Source organism: Schistocerca gregaria, chromosome 5 (assembly GCF_023897955.1).
Source record: "Schistocerca gregaria isolate iqSchGreg1 chromosome 5, iqSchGreg1.2, whole genome shotgun sequence".
In the NCBI taxonomy this organism is placed as follows: Eukaryota; Metazoa; Arthropoda; class Insecta; order Orthoptera; family Acrididae; genus Schistocerca; species Schistocerca gregaria.
In genome coordinates, this window is record NC_064924.1 from 379,350,739 (window position 1) to 379,374,781 (window position 24,043).

Below are 24,043 nucleotides of genomic sequence, written 5' to 3' on the forward strand. Positions count from 1 at the left end.
TAACATCACATGGTACCAGAAACTCTTTCTTTATTAAAAGATAACCACTGCGAAAAAATGGATATCAAAACCTTCTAGCTTACCTACAGTTTTAATATTTTATCATATGACTTCCTATAACTCATCTGACCTCTTTGACCTAATTACCACTTCACTGTGACGAAGCAAGCTTACTTCTGTAGGTACACTTTAATATGTAATGGTACTCACTAGATGTTCAATGGACTATTACTCCCTAAGCAAAAACAAATCTGTAATTGCATTGTGCCTTCACTTTCAGTAAAGCTGACTATGTTGAGAAAATTCTGTATGAAAAATTGACAAAAATTTATCGAAAGGAAACAATTTTGAATAACTGCAACAAAAAGTTTCTTTTTACATTTAATGCATTCAGTAAAGTACAAAAATTTATGCTTTTACAGCAAACTTCCTTGGGGGGAACACACGCTTTCTCCAGATTTCTTTCCTTGTCTTCAGTTTTGCCTCATGTTTTGTTAATGCGCGGCGCATAGCACGAGTCTTCTTTGGCCTCAGATCAAGCGGCTTGTATTTCTTATCCTAAAAAATAAAATACATATTAATCTGTTGCCAGATGGCCTGTTTTCCATACTAGATATATGAACACTGTCACTCACCTTGAAAAAATTTCTTAAATTTTCCTTCTGTTTCTGATGCATTACAATGTATACTCTAGCAATAGCTTTGCGAACAACACGTCTGAAAAAATTCCAAATTGTTAAGAACAGCTAAGAATACAAAGAAATAAGATTACAATTTCACAATACCACTTAAAAAAAAAGGCCATGTCACTGGCAGGCATTAAAAAATTCAGTATCTTCCAAACCAAAACAATCACATACTTAAAAACCATAAACACAACACTGCTAATTCTTCTAAAACCAGTGGTACCATATGATCACAAAAAGCATTAGCACAACAAACTCAGTAAAGAGATGAGAATATAGCTTTGTACAAGCAGTTGCCAGCGGGCTCGTGCGCATGCGCAGAGCTGAATTCGCGTATGAGCAGTGCCTTCCTCCAGCTTCTGGCTACTTGGAGCGTGGCTGTTTGGTGTATGAGCAGTAGCAGCAATTAGCCAGAAGCTACCCGGAAAATTTTTCCTGGCGCACCCAAGCTGCCAGATTCGCACATGCGCAGAGCAAGCTGAGCTATAGTGGGGGTCCTTCCCCATATGACCCGTGGCCATGTATACGTTTCGTGTCTTCGTTTACAGCTCCCACATCAAATGAAAACAAAACTGATTTCTGTGGCCAAGAGCCCTCAAGTGAATTAATATGCATTCTCATAACCATGAAAGACCAAAATAAGTTAGTAGTTTCAATTTTCTGATTTTATATTATTTCCACATTATTAGCAATCGATCAGTGTCTTAATGAAGCTATTTATGTCTGTTTTATAGAGAAACTTGCTTTAGTTTTTTTTCTCCACTGAGGCAGTTAGTTTATTTGGAACAAAGTGTTTCATTTCGCACGATTGGCTACTTTCAACATAGTTCAATTTAAAGCGCAAATTTTCATTTTCTGGGACGAAAGACGTTATGCCATAATAAAGAACCAAACATGAGAATACAGTAGTGGACCGCCAAGAAAATTGGTACCACGAGAACCAGATAAGCTGAATGTCAGGTACTTCAGAGTCCATCTGGAGAAAGAAATATCCAATTAGAGTGGAATGAGCATTTTAGTATGATTTATGAAATTCCGATGCTGCTGGAGCATTCTCTGATGTCCTGTTCCTTTTATGACACTGTAAGATCTCTTAATGCTATATACGTACTAACATACGTAAACATTGACTTGAAGCTAAGTAGGCAAATTTGGTCAGTAGTTTTTAACTAAATATTTTGTTTCAAATACAATGACAGCTGTAGCAGAATTTTATAGATTTGCCTGCGGTGAAAGTATTTCTCGATCACAAGGCACTTGTCTAGTACTTCCCCTGGGCCTGAAGTTATTTCTTAATTTGTGTTTACATCTTAAATTTATAGAATGCCATTCTATGCTAAATTGGAGACTGGCAGCATACCACGTTTTATCGTTTGAACTCCCCACATGGCTTCATATTTATTCCTAGAGTAGAATATAAACTGTCAATTGTACAGTTTCTTTGCCTCACAGACAACCATGTTAATTTTTTCACATTTTGAAATAGTCATGAAATTTATTGTCCTTTATTCCAGTGTAAGCTACACAAGAAACTGTCTTTTTTGTTGCAAGAAATTTGTATTCCATCCTAGTAGCTTTTTGCAGTGCTGTGTAGAAGTAAACCTGTTGGAAATGCTACATAACAATATTGCAGAGTATTAATTAAAAATAAATAAATCTGTCAAAGTCACCCCTTAGCAAAATTTTGCTGTACTTCAAGCTGTGGAGTCTAATTTTGAAATGATATTTTGCCAAGAACTGCTTCCTTATTTGCATGCTTTATCTGTGTGGGATATGATAAAACAATTGCTCTAAGTACAACTCAGTATGTCCTCTCAACAACATGCCGCACGGGCGGCATGGCTACACATGGTCACATCATGCCCCACCAGAAATACGACGAAACGTGTATGAGCGGAGCAAGCACCAAGCACAGGCTGCCTACGTCATCGTAGCTGCGCATGTGCAGTACAGCCTGTTGCCTGGCGCTTTCTGGTAACTGCTCACACTAACCTTATGAAAGGGAAAGTACAAAAATAGTTTCAAGTAACAAGGAGAAAGCAACTGGCACAATAATGTGAGCACTTTCATAAATGATGCAAGAAACAAAGCAGCAATTATACTGATATCTGCATACATTCTTCCTCGCCAACGGCCTTCCCACAGTTGTAACACTGGTTCCCGTCAGATCACCAAAGTTAAGTGTTATCTGGCTAGGCTAGCATTTGGATGAGTGACCATCTCATCTGTCAAGCACTGTTGACATGAGAGGTGCACTCAGTCCTTGTGAGGTAAACTGAGGAACTACTTGATTGAGAAGTAGCGGCCCCCGTCTCGGAAATTGTCATAGAGTCAGGAGAGCAGTGCTCTGACCACATGCCCCTCCATACTCGCATCCAGTGACACTTATGGGCCGAGGATGATATGGCAGCCAGTCAGTACTGTTAGGCCTTCAAAGCCTGTTCAGGAGTTTTTAATTTTTATACATTCTTTCTCTGTTCAAGGGTGTTTACCTTGCACATCAGAATAGCCATTGCCATATCTAGAAGTGACCCAGCATGAGAGCTGTTAAGTCACCTAGATAGAAAGTATTATGAGGCTGCTGCAACAAAATTTACTAATTAAATGGTCAAATCTATCTCTTCCATCCACAAATCAAACAATAATTAGAAGGCAGCATGGTCATCAAGAACTAACAACTCCTTGGGTTTCCTTCTAACTATTTTCCGGGGTTTTTAAATCCTGGTCTCATCCCTCTCTCCCACACAAACTGACAGTTCCCATTATACCTTACAGCAAGCACTGACAACATTCCTACATGGAACACAGAAGAGCGCAAATGGCCCTATTCTACATATTTACTGCCTGATTGAAATGACTTATTTCAGTTACCCTCATTTTATTTTGCTGCTATTCATCTTTCAAACTGTATGACTGCTCTAACTTCAGTATGCAAATGGTTTTTGCCATCGGCAAACCCAAGTTTTTATTTGTTCCACCTGAACTTTACTCTTTTCAAAAATTTCTACTTTATTCCCTTCACAGCTTACTCCCCAAATTTGTTTCCAAACTATCCTAAAATGCTTAAAATTTCCATTTTTATAATAGCCATAATTACATGTCACCACACGCTTTAAAGCACAAGTATGTGTGAACATACAGCAAGAGCAGATGTTCATAAATAAGCCTTGCTGTACCTCAGTTTTCCATACACTGGTTACTACCACTTTGACAGTAAGGAGTAACAAAATTTAAATTCTAATGTACTGCTCACCCTGACAATACATACCCTGTTCTCGGTCTCATTACTAGAAAGTTGTACAAATTACACAAGCAACAATTCACATCAGGCAGATCCAACAGCAATTTCCAAGAAGCCTTGAGTATCTAACTCATCCCTCACTGTGAGCAATATATAACACACATGTGCCAAGGCACACTGAGTATGTGGATCGGTGTAGTCACACAATTGATATATTAATGAACATTGATCCACTCCAACAACTTAAACAAAAAATATTATATCACATTCCCTTGTCAATTTACAAAATAATGGAAATACGGAAGAATCCGATCCCACCCGTCTGCTTTGACCCATGACTTCACAAATATGGCAGAAACAGCCATAAACCAAGATTCCAATATGGCGCATATGAAGTCTATGTACACATTATGAGGGCGAAAATATATCTAAAAAACAAACACGTTCCACAAAAAGACTAAGGACACTAACGGGACAAATGCAGGAAATAGGGGGTTTTGGATGGGGACAAACTAAATATAAACAAATTTAGATACCCACCCCCACACAAAACCACGAAAAAAACTGACATCACACAACTGCCCAAATACCACTAAACACAGTATCATTTGGAATCTGACATTTCCCTTGAGCTATATAGCTCAACAGCTCCCAATCCCATAAATTAGGCCCTAACACCTTGAGTTATATAGCTCAAAAACATCTCCCAATACCAATATTCACAGCCACATCAAACACTTCCCATGACCTGTTATCCTTACGACATCTCCACATGCAGCTGTCCCTGGCCTGAGATGCTGGAACTTTAAGTAAGCCTCATTTCTTCACGACATACTGAACACTTTGGCTTCATCTAAAAATCCGAACAGTTGAAGAAATTTTACTAAAGACAAAGCGCTGTTCCCCATCATAGCCAACAACCTAAAACTTGACCCTGTCAGTCATATCCATACCTACCAAACACATAAAAAAAGCTATTTACTAAAATTCACACATGATGCCACACTCGCAAACTAAACCAAAAACATCACTTAACACATCACCAGAGAGCACCACCGATCGCATCAAAACGGCACCTACAAACACACCACTCTCACAAACTAAATTCCGCGCCGTCGTGATGTCACACACAATTACAGCCTTATGTCACGGGTCAAAGCCGCTGGGTAGGATCGGATGCTTCAGTCGACCCAAAATAACATTCACACTCCTACCTCAAATTATTTTTAAGTTCTCATTAATCCTTCCACCCAAAAGGAACCAACTGCTTGCTACTATAAGATGTTTGCATCAATATAAAAAACCAATGCGATTCATGTCCCTGCTCTTACAAAATAATATTTCTTGATTATATCATTTAGGACTACTTCACTGATAGGGGCCTGAACTAGTCTATTACTAGGTTAGAATGAAGTATAATTATTTTCCGCTTGAAATTTGGTGACCTTATTTGAAGCATATCTCAAACTCTAGGTCAAGTGGGAAATTGGGTGAAGCCAATGAATATGAAGCTGTTGAAACAGCCTTATCTATGTTACACCAAAATGTCAAGTTCACAATATGTTTAATGCACTTTTTTTACCAACTACAAGACACATGCAGAAAAAATGTAAAACAAATATAAAGAGTATTTTCATGCACATTATGCAGGTATAACTATAAAAAATATAAGCGCTCATTGTGTAATTAACGCAAACTGTAATCCATGCTCAACATTTCTACCCCAGAAACAACAACTCACTTCCCTGTAAGTTCTATCCATGTAAACTTCCTCCACAAACATATCCCTGAACATTTAAGAGTTGTGATGGTTTCAAGCAGTTTTTTTGTGAATTAAGGTAACTTCTGCAGGTCTTCCTGCGTTACATTTTCTGGCAATACAGTGTTACTCTACAGGACAGCATTGTAGGGATTCTAAAAAACCATTCCCTACACACTAATGGCACACCACATCATGTATAGAAATGCATTTTATCTTATAGACATATCCTAACTTGTTCTCACAGCATGTGAATGCATTAAGAAGCTTAGCCACTTTAAATACAATAATTGGCAATACAGCAGTACTGATGCTGCCAATTCTTTTCCTGCCTTTAATGCATTAAATATTTTCAGCAGGCTTGTTCTGATTAATGGTAAAAGTTTGAGGTTTAGAAGCAGCAAGACCATTTACATTGTATGGTACATTACAATTTCACACACAACATATTAGCAAACCCAGAATCATGCACTTATACTACCGGCTCATCACCAATCAAATTTTGCTCTCTTCTTAGCCATTATGTTATTACTGACAATGAAAGCTCCTCTGCATAAACTTATTTGATATACAAACAGTACAACCATGCACCATTAACATCTTAACAATTCAACACAGTGAGTCAGATCCTTTAGGGGTGTATTCCTGTGACAATGGGGAAAAAAACTTAACAGAACAACAAAGATTCTAAATACTTTTGACCGTACATACATTTTGGACAATTTAGACGCCGCTCCACCAGTAACCTTCGCAACTCGAAGATTCGTGAGTTCTGTTTTCAGCTCATCGAGCTGCTTCAGCAGCTCCTTCTTGTCTTTCGTACGAAGTTCCGAACACTTAACTTTCCCCTATACCAACAAAAAGAAAGAATTTGAAATAACGTGTACTTTTACATGGTGATCTACACATCTGTAACTGCTACTGTAAATTCTAACAAACGGGTATAACAATATTATACTACCATCTCGTTAATATTCTATGCCAAGTTTCACAATGAATTTATCGTAACACAGGCTGCGGATTGATCGGATACAGAAACATTCAAGAACACATGTGTACTCACCATTTTCGCTGCGTTGAGAACCTGAGCGAAGCAGCGATATGTCTTATATCAGAGATGCTCTGAAACTTTTCGTACCAATATTGCACAACAAAATTCGGAGAAATTTTCATCATACATTTATGTTTTTAAAAAACATTCTTGTAATTTCATCTAAAATAAGTTCATAAAATAAGAATTATATTTCTGAAAGACAGCAATCACCAATGATTCATCCAGCTGGTCATAAAGTTGCACTTGTGTTGACTTCCGCAGGCGTGGTTTTCAGATCTCTGGTTGTGTGGAGTGTTGTTGTTGATGTCATGTTTAGTGTTTGATTATATGTAATATTGCTGCAATTGTAATCGAGAAGTAATGGCGAAAAATACATCAAGTTCTGCGTTCCGGAAGATAGATGTTGATCAGTACAACGAGGATAATTATAGAGAGGAAGAGCAAGTTGAGTTACAGTCGACGCCCATCGGTCCGGATGAAGCAGAAGTCGGTGGCCTCATGAATCAGTATCCTTTTCAATAGAAACGACCACTATAATCCAATAGATTGTTAATTTCTATAATTTTGTCTATAAGAAGGAAAATTTACCAGTTGTAGCGAAACGGTCACGATGCCACAATCTTAATGAGGGGGATCGATGTAATGAGATTGGTAGTAGTGCTGCAGTTGCATTTACAAAAGTGTTGGATTCATTACCATACCGAAACATTGCGAAGAAAATTATTTCATATAATGTAGCTGACCAGATATGTCTGTAAATGGTGGGTTACTTGACAGGCTGGATGAGACTTATTTCGACTTAAAGCGTATCACATTTTTCTGCGTGGAGACAAGGAAATAATGTAAATTGTAGTATTTTTCAACAGTAATGTAATTTCAAAGTAGCACACATGATCGAAAATGTTTCCGAGTATCCAGCCCCAGTTATGACAGCGTTTAGATTTGGTGTAAAAATTGGCAACTGACATTCAATTTTGTTATGTTTTAATGTCTTTAATTTTCCATCAGTAAGTAATAACTTGTGTAACATGTATTCAAAGAAAAATTAGATCAGTTGTCACCTGTGTCTATATTAGAGATATAGAACTAATGATCACTTGATAAAGATAACTGACACCTCACAAAAAGGTATGGTACTTCATTCATGAATTTTGGAGGAAGAGCTTAGAAATGCAGTGGAGCCTACAGTCCCTTACTGCTTTCATACAGACCATTAAAACTAGACAAAAATAATAATTGTTGCAGGGGAAGGCTTACTGAACAGAGGTTCTTCCTGCAATCTCCTGTTAACAGAACAGGAAGAACAATTTCATATATTTTGACTCAATAGAAGGCACCGACCAAAATACACATTTTAATGACTCTCAGAGTTAATTGGTGATTCATGATAGGAAACAATTTCTAATACCTACCGAAAGTTCTGAAGGTAAAGGTTTACCAGCTTATTCAACTGTGGCCACTTTTGTAGTTGAAATGTTTGCTCTTTTAAATAGAAATTCTTGCAGCTTGAGTAATTTACATCTGAATATGTGTGATACTCCTTAGAGTAGCTTATCAGTAGGAGAAACATTTTGTAATTGTATTCAAGTGCCATGTGAAACCAGGAAGTTGAAGTCGAAGTCATTCCATGGTCCAAATTTTAGACACCATCCCCAACATACCACAAGAGAGTTCATTTGTATTTTGTATGTGGATATGTATACGTACTGCACGTAATTCCACAAATTTTAAGCTCTCAGTAGACAGTAGATGGATTTTAGGACTCCCCAGTTCAAGACTGTTGAAACTTTGTACTAAGTTGAAAAAGGTTTTTTTGTGATTTTTTTGGTGATGTCATTCATTGAACATTTAAGCCACATCCAATTTTACCCAACTGCTTCACCCTATCCAAGTTGTTGCTATACCGGTATGTTGGCAACATTTGTGAAGTTTAACTTCAGAAACATGATGCACTAATTACTCTTATCCATCCTTGTGGCACTTTATTTCTTCCACTGGCCACTCAGTAGTGATATTTATTTGCTAGAACACTGATTGGCATTTTTTTTTTTTTTTTTTTTTTTTTTTTTTTTTTTTTTTTTTTTTTTAAAGGGAGCTAGTTCCATAAGCAGCCTCTCTTGGTAGACGTAACAGTTTCCCAGAATGCTCTTTTAAGTAACTGATACACATTAATAAACAGGCAATTTAAGTCATCGAACTTCTGCTTGTAATCTAGTAGACACCCATCCTGAAGTTTTGTAATCCTGGGTAGATAGTGCACTCTGGAGCTTCATAATCTGTGTTAAGCAAACTACCAGTGTTATTGGGCCCTTGGAAAACTTCCACACCTGTGTCTGAACATGTCTGCCTATTAGAAATTGGTGCTTGGTGGTTGGTTGATTTGGGGAAGGGCACCAAAGAGCAAGGTCTTCAGTCCCATTGGATTAGAGAAGGATGGGGGTAGAAATTGGCTGTGCCCTTGCAAATAAACCATCCTGGCATCTGCCCGACGTGATTTAGGAAAATCACAGAAAACCTAAATCAGGATGGCCAGGCACAGGTTTGAATTGTCGTCCACCTGAATGCTAGTCCAGTGTACCAACCACTGCTCCACATTGCTCAGTGGGAATGGTGATGGGAATACTATTGACTTAAGGAGTGTACTGGAGAAACCCACTATGGACAAATGTAAGTTTGAACTCAAAGATAGCTTAAGCATCAGAAACAAACCATTGCTAAAATAGACGTAGCTAGTTTACCACTTGATTCAAAATAAGCTGACAAATCTGCATGTAAAACTGTTCTTTACAATTGTTTTTAAAAAATTGCAACCTTTAACTCAGCAGGGTATTATGGGATTACTCTTGTCATCAAAATACATTTTAAAGCATTAAACAACAATATTATGCGAAAAATTGTCAATTATGTTTATTCATTTGTGAAATTTTGAGTTGAACCTATCTTGGATAGTTTTGGAACCAGGCTACTTGAAACATGCTAGAATGAAATTCAGGAGTCTATGCGACATAATGTTCTGTTCGCTTCAATACTGAATGTTTAGCAAAAGAGGTGGTGTTTCCGAGATGTAAGAGTGAAAATTGATAAACATAAAACAAAAAGAAAAGTCTGGATCAATATTTACTTTCAATTATATCCAGAAAGATCTATTATGGAAAGCTTAATTTTTGCAGAGCTCACAAAGAAAATAATATAGAACAAACTGTCAAAAGCAGAGCTTTTTACAGCAGTTACTTCAGAAAATAAACTTCTCATACATGAACTTTGAATGTCTTTCCCTATGATAAAAGTTCTTGATGACTTTTGAGTGCCCTGTTATTAAAACTCTGTAAGACTTGAGTAGCTTGTACCCTCAAAGCTGATGAACTAGCGTGCCAACTCTCACAAATGTAGTGCAACTATGCAGTGAATGAGATCACCTTCCTAATCACAAAATGTTGACAGCCTTGACATACAGAGCCCAACACCAATATTGGAAAGCAATAATTTGTGGAATAATCTAAAAGGCATATCTACGTACAAAATTTGAACAAAAACTGAGGTAATGAAGCTGGGACTATGATACCAGTAGGCAACAAATGACCCCTTTGTAACTTTTTCATTCCAGAGTTGTAGGCATGTGTTATTCTGAATCAATGGGTCACTTGTTGTTGGATCTGTGTAGTTAACTTCTCTGTTTGTTGTTATGTAAATGAAAAATGAAAATTAAGCATCTAAAATGGCTACAGCATTGACTTGTTTCCCTGCCATTGTTAAGAAATATGTATTAATCAACTGTTGCAATTGTTTTTAAATTGTTTCCACTGTGGGAAAAGTTATTTGTAGATAGACTAACATACCTGCTTTGGGTATTTTTCTTGACAACTGTGTAGAGGACGCTATGTGGATGCATTGAAATTAGTACTAAAGAATGCTCCATTAGGATCTAAAAATCAGCAAGTTAAGGTATGTAGATTATATATATTATATGATTTATATATTTATATTATGTTGGCGTGATCAGAGTAGGTAATCCATCTGTAATCACCTGTCATTTCTTACTGCTAGTGGTCAGCACAGCTACTGATTAGAAGATTGGAGAACTGAGTGAAGGGTGGTAGTTTTAAATTTTCTGTAGCCGTATGTCGGTGTTTGTTTTAATTGTATCATGATGCTTTTAAGTTTACTTGAGTTATGGATGTGAGGCAGTTTCACAGCTTAATTGAGTGAGATTTCTGAGCATCATTTTCAATGAAAATCTTAATTGTCTGCCACAACCAAAGGATTTAAAAAGAATGAATGACCAAGTTGGTTGGTATCTTCAAGCACTTTGGGTGAGAAAAAAAGTAAAAAATCATGGGGAGGAAAAGTGCATAGTTTAGAAATACTCCACACATGCCAAATCCCAATTTTGTGCACCGAGACTCAAAAGACCCAAGGGTCTGTGAAGAGTCTGGTGAACTTTCACTTCCCATACAGTACCGGTGAACTTTCACTTTCCATACAGCAACAGTCTCATATTTCCAATATACTGTTGAAGTTTTTTCTGTCCCACAGCCACCTTCTTCCTTCGCTATTGCCCAGATGCCACAGGAATGATTATTCTTAACTCTTTAGGAGGAACACAGCCATTAGAATCAGAATGAAGATCCATCTATCTGCTCTAGTGTGGGTCAAAGTCATGTTGCTTCGAAAAAGGTCAGCAAGTAAAGCTTGCGGCATCTGAGGTTCCCAAACAACCTTTGTGAGATTGAGGTCAGATGATCAATCTGACCACTGATTTGTTCGCATTTGAAGCCTAACATGATCAAGTATTATTGTCTTTGACCTGTTGCATCAGCATAAGGGTGTTTGTCTTCTACCTTCAAACTCACATTTCAGTGGAGAAATATTTGAATGTTTGTGTGTTCATCACCTCAAATGCTCATGCTAACCAGAATGGTTGATTGAGTACAGCTTGATTGTATGTTGTTGTACAGCTACAATGTGGTTACAACACACTCGTCTTTCATGGGAGAGATTGGTTTTTCCACATTATTGTTTTATTTGTTAATTTTTTATTTTGAAATGATTGTTGAACAGGAAATGTTTGTGAGGTGTGGGGTGCAATCAATCATCCAGGCATCCTGAATTAAGTTATCAGTGGCATTCCCAAGTAACTTTAGTACATATACTGGTAAACCCACTGATGATTCCTGCCATTTTCATGTGAAATTTTTTTCAGATTTTATCTTGATGATATTGGCAGACCTTTAAATTGTAACTTGTCCTATGATTAACTTTTGCTGTTGTGTGATTGTGTGGGGAATAGAGACAATGAACTGCTTAAACTGCACGCAGAAGTGTTCAAAATAGGACTTTTACTCCAGAACTGAACCTCAGTTTTACGTGGAGACTCACAGTAGCCAGAAAATGGAGCAGTGGTTTATTGTGTTATATCACACCTCCATCGACTGCAACATAGCACACAACATTTAGTTTTGCACTTTTAATGTGGCAATGTACATTATTATTTTTTGTTTTACATCTTTTGTACTAGATTAAGTGCTCACTTGAGTAAAATATGTCTTGGTTGCACTGATGAAGGATGAAAAATTAAATGGGAAGAGGAGGAGCACTTGCTATCTCGTTCTGTGACAGTCTTCTAAAGTGGACACAAATCTAATAGGCAATTTTAAAACTTCCTCCAATGATACAAATTTATTTACCGTGATACGGAAGTTAGACCTCACATTTTGCAGGACTGGCACTGGAATTTGATTAACTTCTTTGTGAATGTGATCATTCCATTCCTGGATAGTGTGTGGTGTGTCAATCCAGGTCATCACATATTTCAGATGATTCAAATAAAGAAATTACACGCTGAAATGTCAGACATTCTTGGAAGCCAGGAAAAGCCCCCATCCTTGGAAATGGAATGACCAGAAAAGATGTTCTGTAGCATGTTAATAGAAAGCTATGAGGTATGGTATGGGCCCCTGTTTTGTTAGAAGAATGTATTTACATTACAGGAATATCAGCAAGCTGTTGAACTAGTAAATGGGTCAACATGTGAACATAACATTCTGTATTCACAATAACAGCATTACCACGAAAGAAAAAAGACCTTATGATCCCAAACAGTGGTATGCTGCACCATGCTAACACTTTCTGATCATACTCACTGTAAAGTGGTGTTTGATGAAGTATTGCAGGATTTTCCTGTGACCAGTATCTAAAGTTTAGTTTGTTAACACAGCCTGGCATAAAAATTGACATGATCACTCATGATCAAATTGTTGAAAAGGCCTGGTGATCAAATTGTTGAAAAGGCCTGGGTTGTAATTCCAACAATTTCCAGCAAAAACATAGTCTGTTTAGGATGTCATCCACAGTCAGTTTTTGTGCTACTTGTATTTCGTATGGGTGGTACTGCAATTCCTTGTGCAATATTTGCCATATACTGTGATCCAATATTTGATGCTTGCATGCTGAATGCCTGGCATTTTGTTTGCAGGCTTCTTCCACTCTTGCAACATTCTCTGTGTGCACATGTTTTTTACTGCCACTCCTCTTTCGCACTGTACCATCCATTTCATCAAAGTTTTGTATACACACTTTGATAGTCTTTGCAGACGGTACTGGGGTGGGATGCACGAGATTTTAATGAGCACAAAATACTTTCTGTGCAGCCACTTAGTTTTCATGGCTTTTATAAAATGTCTTCATGGCAACAGCGTGTTGTTCATCAGTCCATGATGTCGTCTGGACTGAAAATTTATTTCAGGGTCAATGGCAAAGGTTTGTTATCCAAACAGCACTACTCTTGTTTGCTGATTCCTGACATAATGCGCTATTTCAGGATTGCCATATCACCTGTTTCACTGCCACACGTGTGAAGAGCTTGTTAGATTTAAGGTATATGTGGCGAGTTTTATCATATTTGTGTAGGCTACTTCATTTAAAAAGTCATTCTGAAAATTTTGTTTCTAATACAGCATAGTAAAAGCAGTCTGTCAGCCTGCAAAACCATGGAAGGCAATATATTATAACAGGTAATATTGCATACCTAAATGTATAATCAAAGTTGCATTATGCAGAGGTTAGAAAAGTCTCACAGTAACTCCAGCCTGTTGTAAAAGTAGACCTACCCTAACTGAGCTGCTGCATTAACAACATGGTTACTGTCAGGACAACCCTTAGAACTAGCTCTGTTTGTGAACTCATCCTGATACTATTCAATTTAATTACTGAACAGTCCCATTCACGGTCTGCTCTCCATAACTTTTACAAATTTTACAGAAGTGTGGACTACCTGCAGCGTATGAATAACCCTTCCACTTTTTGTGAAGATCCTATGCAGTATTCATTTGTGTAGTTTCATGAATGCATCCAAAAACCCGCATGATAGTGAATCCATCTTGGCTGGGTTATCATGTAACCTCACGGGCATTGACAGGACAGTGATCACATTACTGAAGCCTGAGCTACAAAGTCCTACTCTGTGCCAAAGAGTAGGTACCTTTTCAGTCTGGGGCAGCAGGACCCTAAGCAGTGGCGATTATGCAATGTTGCTATTGCCGCAGCAGTATAATGCTAATTTGGAGAGCTTCTGATTGGAGGGAATGTCATGAGGACTGATGGCTATGAAGTGAAGTGGAACAGACTTTCCCCAACCAGTGACCATACTGACATCTGATTTGATATGGGGAAAAAATGTTTTAATGCAGAGAACGGTAATTTAATATTACTTCCATCTTGTCCAATGCCATGGGACACTAGTCAGGTATGAATAAATGTAGTCTTGCAAATCGTACAATTCTTTTTATGTGCCATAAATTGTGGAGAATACTTTACAACAGTAAAGCCACTGTTCTTCATAGAACATATGACGAATATGGAAAGACAAGGAACTGATTTCTACTCAAAATGTTGGACACTGATTCTTCACTTACTGTTCAGACCTGCGACAAACTTGGGGAAATGCTAGTGACCATCATTTGTCATTATATGCTTAATTAGTATAGTTCATGTTCTCATCATTAAGACATTGTGTTACAAGCTGAGGCAGAAATGTGAGCAAATGATATAAGTCCGTTCATCTGTCTCATTCAGAAGATAATAACTTGGATGTTGATGCTTTTATCCTTGCTGTTGAAAGATACATTTTACCCCAGAAGTTTAAGGTTGAGGTGTTGTAGGTGCAACATCAAACCGGTTTTGTTCTCCCATCTGTGAGATGCTTTAAGTGTCAGGTTTGGATTTTGCCCTCTCTCTTGCACTAATGAACCAGCTTACATCTACTGCTACAGTGACAAGCCTTTGTAAGACTCCAACTCTCGGCTCCCATCGTGTATCTAATCCAATTGTGTGGCCAAGGGGAAGGACACCAACCTCCTCAGCCCACACACCCATTGCACTGATGGTAACCATACCACTGGTGCAGCTTGAGATGCCTTGTTTCCTCCAAACATCACCAGAGAGGAGGACACCCACCAAGATGCCATCTTATTATAACGAAGCAGATTAGTGACCTCACAGTAACTGGCTTGAAAGAGCCATAGGCTGCATGTCACAGAGCAACATGAACACCTCCTCTTTCAGAAAGAATCATGAAAAAAACTTCCACAGGAAACTAAGCCTCCATTGGGGCAAAAGAAAAAAAAAAAATCAAAAGCAAAACCCAGTCTGGCCACTTAACTTGGGGTTAAGCTTATGAACACACTTTCCTCACCACTGCTTTCCCAAAATCTGATTTGACATTCCTGCAATTGAATTATAATGATAACAACTGCTGCCTGACTAATCTTAGCCAACTGAAAGACACTTACCGTGATGTATGTGTGGCACAACAGGTGACAAGGGTTTTTAGAAGATTAACACCATGTTATCTGTCAAGTCTATTGTAAAAGCTCCACTGATGCTAAGAGGTCACCTATAAGTGTCTGCAGACTAATATGATCAGATGCATTAAGCAAGCAGATGTCCCTAAACGGCACACCAGGCACAGGAAGCAGCCTATACTCATGTGTCCATTGGGGCAACAATATGCAACACGTTTCTCCAGGCAGAGAAAGAACATGCCATAAGATAGTGAAGATAATGGAACATTTGCCTCCCACCTTTCTGTTGCTGGAGTTCTTCATAACTCAGAATCTTCTGTGATGCATTATAAACACATCCAGTTACTTGAGCAAGTAACTTTGAAGTTTGAACTTTTCCAACTGCCCCAATAAACTTTAGTATAGCTCACAATATATACATAATTAACTGTAGCTGTTGCCTTTCCCTCTTGATCTTGTGGATCATCCACAATGGCCTCTGTGATTGTTGCCACATTCCAATCATTATCTACCTCTTGAACTACTGACCAACAGAGTACTTACTGTGTTTGTTACGTAGAAAATCCAACTGGCAAGCCTTCAGCTGAAGCACAATATTTGAAACCAGTCAACAGAAGGAAATTGATGGAGTGATACAGGAAACTGTTAAGAAAATTTTACAGGCTACAGAAACAAAACCCTGCATTTTTAAGGCCCTGCACTGGAAACACCTGTACCATGTCGGTTAAAGGGAATAGTTGCAGCTATCAGAGAGCATAGACAAGTGCTCCAACAACACACATTCCACACTTTCATTGACAATTTAATTGCATTTGAAAGGTGTAGTATTTGATAATAAAAAGGGAGGAGGAGAAGTGCTAGGAACTATAAGAGTTCACTATCCATCCTCCCAGTTATGGAAGTTCTGCAGCCATCATCTGTCTCCAACAGCTTCAGGAAATATTATCAGCAGTAACATTGGCAATGACCTGTTGGTCAGTGCAGTAAGCTACGTCGAACTACCCGCATCCAGCAATTACTACCTTCTTTCCTGACTTGTAAACGCTTTGCAGAGGGAGCAACTTATGATTATCCACACAATGTCAAGAGTCATGCAATATTCTCATTTAGTGAATGGTAGTTCCACCATTATTTAGCAGTATTCCAAGATACAGCTTCTCTACCTGACAATATCTACTATCACGCATGATTTTTTTGTCATATTTGGCAAGGAGGAGAATTTTCCTTCCCATAATGGGAGAGTATTGTCATCCATATCCCGAGACCACAAAAAAGATCCACATATTTTAGATAACAATAGACCAGTCTGTTCAATGAATGGATTGTGTAAATTGTTTGAAAGGGTAATCCCCTGGAAGTCAAGGGACATCTCCCAGCTTCAGAGCAGTTATTGGAGAATTCAGAACCATCACAGGGTGTCTGATATGATTGGAATTCACAGTTGAAATGCTTTCCTGCATGCCTGACACCTGTTCTTTAATTTGCAAAACACTTGTGATACTATCTTGTATCATCATATCCTGTTTGCACTACACTTGTGGTGTTTCTGGGATTGCATGCTGTTATGCTGCATGTGTTATCCTTCCACTTGTTTCAGGGTACAGTTAAATATGACCCTCAGCAACCATATGCAGAGGAGAACAGATTCCCTTACGGGTCAGTTTAAATGTTACCCTATTGACCACAACAATTAATGATATAAGAATTGCCATGGAATCTACAATTTCACAATAACTGTATGAATTTTGTTTTTATTTTTATTGTTTTACACGTTCAGATATGTGTTTTAACTTATAGAGCTTTATCCAGGTAACCATTTACTTGAACAATGGAAAATCCAGGATGGAATGTAACAATATCAGAGAAGGAAAGTGGCTACTTGCCATATAGCAGAGATGCTGAGTCGCGATAGGCACAATAAAAAGATTCACACACTCGTAGCTTTCGGCCATTAAGGCCTTTGTCAGCAGTAGACACACACACACACACACACACACACACACACACACACACACACACATGCAAACGCAACTTGCACACACGTCTGCAGTCTAAGAGAGCTGAAACTACACTGCGAGCAGCAGCACCAGTACATGATGGGAGTGGTGTCTGGGTGGGGGTAAGGAGGAGACGGGGAAGGGGAGGGAATGGGATAGTATGGTGGGAGTGGCGGACAGTGAAGTGTTGCAGTTTAAACGAAGGGCAAGAGAGGAGGGGGGAGGGGGTAAGTAGCGGAAATGAGAGAAATAAAAATAATAATAAAATAATAAAAATAAATTAAAAGACTGGGTGTGGTGGTGAAATGAACAGCTATGTAGTGCTGGAATGGGAACAGAAAGGGGGCTGGATGGGTGAGGACAGTGACTAACGAAGGTTGAGGCCAGGAGGGTTACGGGAACATAGGATGTATTGCAGGGAAAGTTCCCACCTGCGCAATTCAGAAAAGCTGGTGTTGGTGGGAAGGATCCATATGGCACATACCAATTGATACAAAATGTCAGACAGATATCAAAGTTAAATTTGGAATCAAACTGAAAAAGTTTCAGCATGGCAACATCTTCTATTCTGTAGAAGAATTATCCAGTTACATTATATTTTTGTAGTGTGTAGTTGGTGATTACTAATTCACATTGGGTGGAGGGGTGAACCTTGTCAGCATGTATCCATACCTATATATGAGTGTGTTGTATGAATGTAAAATAACTCGTCCCTTATATGAATGTAAAATAACTCGTCCCGTATCATTATGGTTAGTCTTATAAATGATCCACAGAGCATAAAACTAAGTTCACGACTGAGAAAACTGTTGATTTCTGCAAGGAGTAGTCACATGAAAATGAGACACATGCAGTTGCTTCATGGAAAAATGTTTGCGGTTGCCAGTAGAACTGTGACTGTACCCAGGTGTGCACCTTTCATCCAAAGCAAATCAGCAGCCACAAAAGTCTTTCTTCAGCATTCCAAAAATATGAAAGTCACATGGGAAGAGATTGGGTCTCTGTGGAGGATGTGTAAGGGCTTCCCAACGAAAATTCTACAGCTTACTCAAAGTAACCTTGGCAGCATGCGGGTGGGTGTCTCATAAAAATACACTGACTATTTTTCTCATATCTGTGTGTGAGGGGAGGGAGTCTTATTTGCATTTTTGTTTTAAGAAAAAGCTCTTATTTTTATTTTAGTGATTGTTAAAAATGATGTATTGGTTTTCATCGTATAGTATTGCACGTAAACCGATGTTTCAATGGTCCAAGTACTAAAATATTATTTGTCAAGAAATTAAGATTTACTTGGTACTTACCATTTGATTGAAGACACTGTAATTGTTGTGCAATTATGATCACTGCCATTGTCATTATATACATGCTCTGTGATACGGGAGCAGACTTGTGTTTGGGAGGAGCTCTATTCCCGGCATTATCAATGCATTCTGAGTAATGTTTCAGCCCTTTTTTTTCCTCCCAATTGTAGTCATAGTTTAAAGGTGCGATGGTCTATGCTTCCTTCATTATTTGTGGAAAGCTGAACTAATCATGAATCACCTAACCAGCTCAGCTGGTTAAAAAACAATATACAGGGAATTACAAAAGGTACTCCAATATTATCATAACTTTATTTATCTCAACATGTTTACTTAGGTAAAAAAAGTAAAGTTTGGGTTGTCTGGAGCATCAACTAAAAAATTTTTTTTCTTGTTCTTTAATAAAGTTAGTGTGCTCTTCTTGCAGCATGTACATCATCTAGTTGATATTCCAACTTTGTCCAAGCCCATTCTAACATATGAAGTCATCTGTTTCAGTAACTGCCATTATTCTTGCCTTCAAATAATCAGCACTGTGCATGGGTGTGCAGTACATTAGGTCCTTTGACATGGTGAAGATGCTTGCGGAGCACCCAGTGTACTATTGTATGAATGACTTGCAGTTCTTTTAATGCCTTGCAAACAGATTTCTGTGGTGAACACAGGAAAGCCTGTCAAATTCTATTCTATGTTCCTCACTTCTTGTTGGCCTGCCTAAATGGTGCGTTAGATCCAGGCTTCCTGTTTCCAAGAATTTCACATGCCATTTTCTTTAGGACAGCCAAGGGGATGTTGATTTCCTGTATCATATTTTGAAATTTTTCTGAACTTGGGTGTCTGACTTCATCTCAATAAACCAAGCCACAAACTGTGTCTTATATTGTATGGACCCCATTCTTTGATTCATTTATGCAACAACAAAGAAAAACTTTTATCAGTTATGTTGCTCTTGTTTCTTGGAAAGGCAAACATTTATTCATTATCTTACACAAAAAAAACTTTTTTGTTGGTAGATTAGACAATCTTAATCTTTTTTACGCTAATTTAATTAAAAGTTTAGTTATACAGCATTGAAGTTGTAAATTACCTTTAGGGACTCCCTGTATTTTCCCCTTCTCTCTGTAAAAGAAAAGGGAAACTTTGCAAAATCCAAAATAGACTAACTTTCATACATGTCTCCACCTCTCCTTCCTTTTCTGGTGTATTAGCAATTACAAGTTATTGTTATTTTACAGGACAATGCATTAAATTTGACATTGAGGGTATTATTGTCCATCAAGTCATCTCAAATAGAAGAAGCAGTTGCAGCCCTTGACAGAGACCTTATTGATGTCCTTATGAAGTATGTCTACAGAGGCTTCGAGATGCCATCAGAAGGGAGCAGTGGTCACTTACTGCTTTGGCATGAAAAGGCGTACGCTGTTGGAGGTGTTGGAAGCATTATGAGGGTGCTGTCTGACACAAAGAGAGCATAAATATGTTTCACGTGTATAGTTTTTGTGCTTTGTTAAGAAACAAGGAGACTTGCAGTCTAACAAAGCTCAGTGTGAATGTGAATACAGTCTACAATGTGTAAAATTATTGATCATATTCAGTGATTATGTTTTAATATTTTGTGTTTATTGTTGGAAACTACATAATTATTTTGGTGAGTATAATTTGTTCAAGCATTGTATCACTGCTGAAAAATGCTGTCTGATTATTGCATCAGTGTTTGTACAATTCACTTTGACAGAAAATCTACACCTACATAGTTTACTAGGAAATGCACATTTGTGTTTCAATATAGAAATTATCATATAGAAGAGAAAAAACAAACTTTCATAGAGAAAAGTGATCAGTATTAGGCCATTAGATGCCACGACAATGGGCATCGTGTATGCATGCTTTTTGATTAATATATTTTCATATCGGATATGAGATAACTGGAACAACTATAACATGGTTTCCATCTTCTTTTTTTTTTTTTTAAGGACTGTGTGAAATACTGTCCTTGTGAGTATTGTTTTTGAAACATTCGCAGTTAACTTATTAGTAAAGTAAAATAAAAACTTTGGTAAAGATGTGTTTCTAGATAACTTGTGCTTATGGATTCTCTGTTGACATTTTTGTGTGGATATTTGATGGACATTGTGTAAAATCTGGGTTCCAGTATATGATTTATTCAGAGTGATTCATTCTGTTTAGTTTAATGCAAGGAACTCACATACATACAGAAAATTATAATTTTCCACTTTCTAAACTTTTGCTGTGAATCTGGATGGATATAATTCATGTGATTTGTGTATATGATTCTATGGTTCAGTGAATATTCTGTATGGATGTACTATTTGTGTCTTTCAAGTAAAAACATTTATTGATGATAATACTGTTGAATATCCACATTTTTGTGCTTTTCATTTATAAATATAAAGTTATTATACCAAGCAGCAATGAAAGAATCACTTTGCTGTAATGGTAATATACAATAAAAGCTGAATTTACTGTAACATCAGAGATCATCAATAATGAAATGTTATCATTTTAATAACTGATGATTAGAACTTCTTTTGTTTTGTTAGTCTTTATATAAAGTGACATAGGGTTGAAAATGGTGGTTCTCAGTAAATTGTGCTGTACCACAGCAATATCAGTTGCCTCGTAAGACAACTAATACATATATGATAATACATTGCAACCTAAGAGAATATGCACAATCTGTAAGGAGTAAGAAAACTAACAGAAATACAGGAAAAGTGGAATAACAACAACTGTTACACAATATCAGTGAAACTAGAGGAGGCCATAGGAGGGTAAGAAGAGATAAAAACCAGATACTTCAACATGTTGTTGCACTTCTGTTACGTGCCACTTCATGTCTTTGTGATAACATGTACATTTTATTCCACACCCAGTAGTATTTTCTAAGAGTGTTGTAACAAGAAGTAGACTTAGGATGAATAAAACACAAATGCATCAGTACAGTAATAGACAAACCTTAGATAGAACACAATGGTATCATAAAAGTAAGCGCCTACTGTGTGGAGAAAAAAATTGAGTGTTCAATAGGCACAGGAAGAAGAAGTTGAACATTGTGACCATAACACAGAAGCAAGATAGAAGCACACATGTTGACTGTTGAATACTTCATCTACACAGAATTAGTATTTTTCAGCTAAGTAAGAAACATCAGTTGATGTTCTGTGTGGACATAGCTACTGTCATACAATACATGTTTGACTCAATGTAGGCTGACAATATGCCCAGGTATAATTCACATGTACTTGCACAACTGAAAAAGCCGCTTCACTGCATTGTTACTATTTGTGTCCCACCCCATTACTGAAGCATTTGGCCAATTGTGATTTATAACAGTGTAGTCATACTATGATTTGTTCAGCTTATGACCAAACAATAAAGATTTTTGTTTTCTGTTGCTTCCTTAATCATTATTGTGTAAATACGGGGATAATTCCATCTCAGGACTACAGCAAATCCCTTGGTCATCCTACATCCAATTGAGATAATATTACATTAACAACCTTAAATGTCAGTGGGATGTAAAAATAGCTCAGCTGTGATAAAAGTGCTTTATTAACACACATCATGTTTTATGCAATTTGTGCAACAGTAACATGTTTGCTTTGTGAGAAGAGTTGAAATACGTAAATATGTTTTCCAGTATACAGGTTGAAATACGTAAATATGTTTTCCAGTATACAGGGTGTATCAAAAAGAATCATCCAATTTAAAAAAAAATCATAACTATTATGTTATTGAGATATGTGTAAAAAATGTGCTTTTGGAAAGAGCATTGACATATGCCATTCATCTCAAGGGGGGCATATTGAATACCTATAAAAAGGTATGGGAGGGGGGGGGGGGGGGGGAAGAGAGAGTTTCTCATTCACCAAGAACAAAATTCATGCTGTAGTTTTCAAGAAGTTAAGTAACTGTTACATTCACTGTCGATGTCTGTTTCAGTTCCCCCAACACGTCTTCTCTCCTGATCACCGTACTGCTTATAATTCTTACCATACCTTTGTGTCTGGCTTATTCTCAACTGCCTGTGTAATACAATTATGAAGTTCCCCAAATTTGAGAAATGTAACAATGTGTGGATGAAGTATTACAACTTTCACATCAGTGCAGAAGAGAGACACTAGTAAATGTGTCTGAAAATGGATTACCTCTCTATAGATCATGTTACACATGTACTGTGTCATGTCTTAATGCAGCAGATAATATACTTCTTGCAAGGTTAACTGCTTACTGCATTTGATCTTATGGTTCATTTCAGAAATTTACATCTACACCTATACTCTGCAAGCCATCTTATGATGTGTGGTGAAAGATACTTCAAGTTCCCTTGTCTTTTCCACTCTGCTGTCTCCCATTCATTACCAATGTGCTGGAAGAACCACAGTTGGCAGGGTAGAATCACTCTCATTAAGGCTCTGCGTGTGTTCCAATTTCTCTCATTTACCCACAGTGCTCGTTATACAAGGTATTTGTAAAAGGAAGTAATGTGTTCTGAATTTTCCAGGCAACTGCATAACAGATTTCAACAGTACACATTCTCCAATATACACTGGTCTTTTGAAATATCTGTCACTGGAGACTGATTAGCATCTTTGTACCACTTTCACACTTCCTAAACAATATCAACATGGACTATTGGCGGGGGGGGGGGGTTACTTTATGCCAAAAAATCATTAACTGTTAACTTTTATGAACTTCAGTTTTAAATATTTATTGGTCTATAAGTAGGGTCCAGAACCTGAACATAACTTTAAGCAGAGTCTTACCTAAACATTTTCTGTAATGTTTACACCACTGAGGGGTACTATGTGACTACAACAACCAATATATATATAGAAAGCGCCGGCAGACAGGCACATGAACAAAACACACAAACACACACACAGAATTACTAGCTTTCGCAACCGATGGTTGCTTCTTCAGGAAGGAGAGGGAAAGACGAAAGGATGTGGGTTTTAAGGGAGAGGGTAAGGAGTCATTCCAATCCCGGGAGCGGAATGACTTCCCTTAGGGGAAAAAAAGGACAGGTGTACACTCGCACACACACACATATCCATCCGCACATACACAGACACAAGCAGACATATTTAAAGGCAAAGAGTAAGGCCCTTACTCCCTCTACAATTTTTACCCTCCACACTGCCCTCCAATACTACATTGGTGATCCCTTGATGCCTCGGATAATG

General features: G+C 37.7%; 2 protein-coding genes across 4 annotated transcripts in view; one reads left to right on the top strand and one right to left on the bottom strand.

Annotated features, from left to right (window-relative positions):
* Positions 1-368: 368 nt before the first annotated feature.
* The window catches only part of LOC126273071 (60S ribosomal protein L35), a 158,232-nt gene continuing 134,557 nt past the window's right edge, over positions 369-24,043 (bottom strand). Inside the window, exons 2-5 of one of the 3 annotated variants that reach the window (XM_049976482.1) lie at positions 6,750-6,766; positions 6,398-6,534; positions 636-717; positions 369-558 (exon numbers count right to left, since the gene is read on the bottom strand). In XM_049976482.1, coding sequence (XP_049832439.1) covers positions 409-558; positions 636-717; positions 6,398-6,534; positions 6,750-6,752 — 372 coding nt within the window. In that variant the 5' untranslated portion in view covers positions 6,753-6,766 and the 3' untranslated portion in view covers positions 369-408. The other 2 variants (XM_049976480.1, XM_049976481.1) reach the window with 2 other exon arrangements.
* LOC126273070 (actin-related protein 2/3 complex subunit 5-B) lies at positions 6,993-22,261 on the top strand. Its single transcript, XM_049976479.1, has 3 exons — positions 6,993-7,246; positions 10,610-10,682; positions 20,072-22,261. The coding sequence occupies exons 1-3, from the start codon at positions 7,101-7,103 to the stop codon at positions 20,309-20,311; spliced, it is 459 nt and encodes a 152-aa protein (XP_049832436.1). The 5' UTR covers positions 6,993-7,100; the 3' UTR covers positions 20,312-22,261.